This window comes from Nicotiana tabacum, chromosome 20, assembly GCF_000715075.1.
Source record: "Nicotiana tabacum cultivar K326 chromosome 20, ASM71507v2, whole genome shotgun sequence".
NCBI lineage: Eukaryota > Viridiplantae > Streptophyta > Magnoliopsida > Solanales > Solanaceae > Nicotiana > Nicotiana tabacum.
This window is the reverse complement of record NC_134099.1, coordinates 60625888-60630689: the sequence shown is the minus strand read 5'-3', so window position 1 is coordinate 60630689 and position 4802 is coordinate 60625888. Positions and strand designations below refer to the sequence as shown.

At 38.9% G+C, this 4802-nt stretch overlaps 1 protein-coding gene across 1 annotated transcript; it reads right to left on the bottom strand.

Annotated features, from left to right (window-relative positions):
- Positions 1 to 321: 321 nt before the first annotated feature.
- LOC107759127 (uncharacterized) lies at positions 322 to 3384 on the bottom strand. Its single transcript, XM_016577002.2, has 6 exons — positions 2984 to 3384; positions 2521 to 2683; positions 2264 to 2440; positions 2105 to 2188; positions 1191 to 1272; positions 322 to 875 (listed from the first exon to the last, which is right to left on the bottom strand). The coding sequence occupies exons 1-6, from the start codon at positions 3256 to 3258 to the stop codon at positions 424 to 426; spliced, it is 1233 nt and encodes a 410-aa protein (XP_016432488.1). The 5' UTR covers positions 3259 to 3384; the 3' UTR covers positions 322 to 423.
- Between the last annotated feature and the right edge of the window lie 1418 nt (positions 3385 to 4802).

Genomic DNA, 4802 nt, shown 5'->3' with positions numbered 1-4802 from the left:
GGTGAGTGGGGTTTGTACGCCTTTGTATAGCCAAAGCCCCTTCAAATTTTGTGAGCTCAGCAATTTCCCCTTACAAAATTGAAAGTAATACCTCTAAATTACAGGTGTAAAGCATACTATACTTTGTCTTTGTTATGCAATGTCAGTAATAGAATCTAACAGAACGGGGAACTTCATTGATGAAAATGGATTTTTTTGCCGTTTTACTCGTCTAATACATGTATTGAGATATCTAGTTCTTTTTCATTTTGTATCTTTCTTTAAATTTTCAGCGTATGATATCACTTGATAGAGCACAAACGATGACAACAGCAGGCTCGCTTGGACAAAATAACACTTGCTTGTTTTAAATATATAAAGAGCTTAAAAGTGAATGCTTAAACAGGGAAAAAACAAATGCGCAATGCACGCATGAATCAAATGTCATGTCCTTGGACATGCTCTCCTTCCTATATTTCCAAACCTTTTCACAGCATTAAACAAAAGCACCTTGGGTAAGATTCCTTGATTAAGGGTACAAGCAACTGCCACAGCTCCACCAATGATAATCAGCTTTGGTATGTTCATGCCCTCAGGTTTTGCAGGTGAAGCTTGCAATTCAGTTTCAGATGAGTCCTCATCATCTTCCATTGACTTCAAGTATTCTCGATCAATTTTTGTATTAACTCTAGCCATAAAAGCACAATGAGATATTTTCAAGCCAGATGCTTTAGCTTTCTGGTAGGCACGGAATCCCCGCTCAATCTTCCTCACAGCTCCCCACATACCTTGCTTTACCCCAAATTTTGCAATTTCCCATGGGATGCCCATATCTTCATGATGGAATAGAATCACTTCACATGCCGTCGGCTGGCTGTTACCTCTACTTGATTCCACTGTTTCATGCACCGTAATGCAAGTATCTTAGAAAAGGGAAATTGGACTCAACATACTATGACTTATAACAAGCAAACTCTAGTTAGTAATACTCGTTCAAAGTTATAATTTTGAAGTTTGATAAGGAATACATGTCAATCCCATCATTCACCTGTCACAATCCAAGGAGAAAGTGCATGCTTGTTCTGATTCATGGATATAGGTTGGTTATTAGGGAGGCAAATGCATCGGAAACATTGCCCACACCCCACAAAAAAAAGGGGGGGGGGAGGGGGAGGGGGAAGAGAAGCAAGAAGATGCTAAAGTGGTTGTACCTTCTCCAATATACCAACTTGAATAATACAGGTCAACTCGTCTTGGTTTGTCCTTCCTGGGAATAGAAGGGCATGGCACTCCCTGGTACACAATCAGAAGGCAAATCAATACCCAAAGAGGACCTCAAAATACAGAATAATTAACATAAATATAAAGTGGGAGAGACATAAAACTAGGAACAAAAGCTTGTGGAAAGTCATGCATCGGTTATCACATTGCGGGGTTAGGAAGCAGCTTGAAACACGTTGAAAAGAAAGATGAGGGCAATATAATGTGAGAAACAAAAGCCTCACATGTTAAAGGTCTTTAGGGTTTGAGGTGAGAAATATATTTTTTTATCTTTTATATGCCTCTCCAGACCGTCATCCACCTTCCATATATTGTAACAGCATAGTCAAGAAAAAGGGAAAGGCGGTGAAAGTGAAAAAATCACACAAGGTAAAGTGTTCAGTTGCATTCTTCATGAAAATTCCTTAGTTACTATTCCATTTCACATGGTCCTGCAACTCCATGAAATATGGTAGCTTTCTTTCAAGCACCATTTTAGGCTTCAATGCCACCAGAGCTCAGTCCCTAGAACAAAGAAACAAATAGCTGCCTCTTGCCTATTATGAAGTCCTAGCAAAAATTATTCTAATCCATCATTGAGTTAGTTCTTATGGGTTTTATGTACATCTAATTGTTAGTGAACTCTGGAGAAACTAATCCATGATGGAAAATAGTTGTCCTAAATGTCCATCTTATTTCCCAACTTCCAGACGCTTTATGAGAGAAAACCAAGAAAAGACCCTGTCATGAATAACCTAGTTTGAGCTAAATCATACAAAGCAGCTTGAGCTAGCAATAAGCATAAATGAAGCTCAACTCAGAATGCTGCTCTGACACTAAGACAAGAAGAGAATGAGTATTGTACCTTTGTTACACAATAATATGACCTCCCTGAATCCCATATTCGACGGCCAATTATATATTCTCTATCACTGCAGAAGAATGGAAACTGCACAAGGAGCATTTGATAAAGTAAGTACTCCAAGCTTAATAGAATACTGCGTTTATAACAGCTTCCTTTTACCTTTCGCACCCAGTGTACTACCATCGTTCCGGTTGTGGGGCATTCTTCGATTGTCTCAGCATTTACAATCATGTCATCCCACTTCAGTCGAAACTCATCATCCCAGAAGAAGTCCCTCAACAACTCAGGTGTTGCATCCTCATACACAGTTCTGCTGCAATATTGAGGTGGACCAGTCTGACCAAACAATAAAGAGACCAATTAGCAATTCAGGCAAAAATGAAAAGAAACATAATGACGTTCAAATGATTAGCTACCTCTGGATCTCTTTGCCAAGCTTGGTAGCTCATATGAGGGACTGAACGATCCATCATATGCTTCCAAGGGGGTCCTCCATCTTTCTTCTCAACAAGCTGAAACAAATGCTCAAAATCTTCATCCGTTACTGTTAAATTCTCAAACTTGTTCTGCTGCAGTGGACTAGACAAAAAAAGCAAAACAAAGAAATGAAAAATGCCCACATAAAATCTACACAAAAGTCTTGCTCAAGTCATTCTTAATTGGCATCTTCAGTAATTATTAGGCAACATTCACTACACACCAAAAACAAACAGAAAGCTTCAAATTGAATTTATTTAAATTTTATTTAACTTCAATACACTGACGTGTAACTCACTATAACAAATACTTTGAATCAAGTAACCTGCAAAATATGCTGTAGATTATTTAAATCCAACAAAAAGAAAAAAAGTACGTACTAGTTAATGAAAAAGAACTTACCGGCTCTTCGCAGAATCATATTGGGGGGATGATGCAAAGTGTTCATTCTCTGAGCTATTTGACGGAGAAAGAACCAAAGCAGTAGGCGAAGAAGGCATTGAAAAATCAAATTTACGGTTCCCCAAGGTAGCCCATTTGGGTTTCCAAAACCATCCTACTACGATACCAACAAAAAAGGCGATCCAAACTGGACCTAGGCAAAACACCATCTCTACAAATATTGCCCCTATCGTTGATCTTCCAAATATATCCAAAAATTCCTCAACTAAAGCCATACTACTGGCTCAGAAAACAAAACAGTTATGTGGAATCCAGATTGTGAAATGGAAACCTTTGGCGGAGATCTAGAGAAGATTAAGAAGAAGAAGAAGAAGAAGAAATAAACAAATTAGAAAGGAAGATATTAAGAAGAGGAAAAAAGAGACAAGTTCGCCCCAAGATTTTGTGATAACAATGAAAATGACATGAAAGGTGGTAGTGGGTTTCTGGAGATTGTGGATGCAGTTGATTTGATGAGGAGTTGTTTTGGCGCTGCTGTTGTGATTCTCGCATCAATATCAAGATTATTTCGGAGGAAAAACAACTCTATTTTACAACAATAGAATTATAGAGAATTTACGCCAAGAATTTCTCTCTACAAAAAACCTCACCAAACTCTCTTTTTGTTCTCACGATCTCTTCCTGGATTGTATTTCAATCTCTCTGGATTGATGTTTCTGTGTAAAACATAAGGCTCTATTTATAGGCTTAAAGAAGGTGGTTGGTGGTTGAATTCTTCATTCAACAATGGAGGCTTCAACAATGGAGGCTTCTAGAATGGGTTGGTGGCTTCAACAATGGTGGGCTTATAGAATTGGTAGTTGGCAGCAGCTGAACTTATCAATTCTCCCCCTTTAGCTGCATTCCAACGCAGCTATTATTTGAAAGTTATTCCAACTATGTCTCTGCACAACTCTAACTTTTCTTGAGTGACCACATTTGTTAACATGTCTGCTGGATTCTCCTTCGTATGGATCTTCACTAGTTTCAACAGTTGTTGATTCATCACCTCGCGTATCCAGTGATAGCGAATGTCGATGTGCTTTGTCCGAGAATGATACATTGAGTTTTTGCTTAAATCAATTGCACTTTGACTATCACAATGTATCTTATACTCTGTTTGATTTATCCCTAGTTCTTGGAGAAACCGCTTTAGCCACAACATTTCTTTTCCAGCTTTCGCTACAGCAATATACTCTGCTTCAGTTGTGGATAGTGCAACACACTTCTGCAATCTTGACTGCCATGACACAGCTCCCCCTGCAAAAGTATAAACATATCCTGAGGTTGATTTTCTTCCATCAGGATCTCCGGCCATATCTGAATCTGTATAGCCTTCCAAGACTGGATCAGCTTCCCCAAAGCACAGACTTGATTTTGAAGTACCTTTAAGATACCTGAAAATCCACTTAACTGCCTCCCAATGTTTCTTTCCAGGGTTAGAAAGAAAACGACTTACCACACCTACCGCATGTGCGATATCTGGCCTCGTGCAAACCATGGCATACATCAGGCTTCCAACTGCTGAAGAATATGGAATTATAGACATCTCCTCAATCTCTTTCTTGGATGAGGGGCACAAACTCTTGCTCAACTTGAAGTGATTTGCCAAAGGGACACCTACCGGTTTGGCATTACTCATATTGAACCGTTTGATCACCCGTTCAATGTAGTTTTCTTGAGATAGCCATAACTTCTTGTTTCTCCTATCTCGAGTTATCTGCAATCCCAAAATATGTTGAGCTGGACCTAAGTCTTTCATTTCAAAGGACTTAGAGAG

What these genes read in the sequence shown, in the direction of transcription:
- LOC107759127 (XM_016577002.2), bottom strand. Translation starts at nt 3,258, where the DNA reads ATGGCTTTAGTTGAGGAATTTTTGGATATATTTGGAAGATCAACGATA. An exon ending in CTTGGCAAAGAGATCCAGAG is followed by an intron (nt 2,441 to 2,520) that starts GTAGCTAATCAT and finishes TTGTTTGGTCAG; the next exon opens with ACTGGTCCACCTCAATATTG. An exon ending in AAGTTGGTATATTGGAGAAG is followed by an intron (nt 876 to 1,190) that starts GTACAACCACTT and finishes TGCATGAAACAG; the next exon opens with TGGAATCAAGTAGAGGTAAC.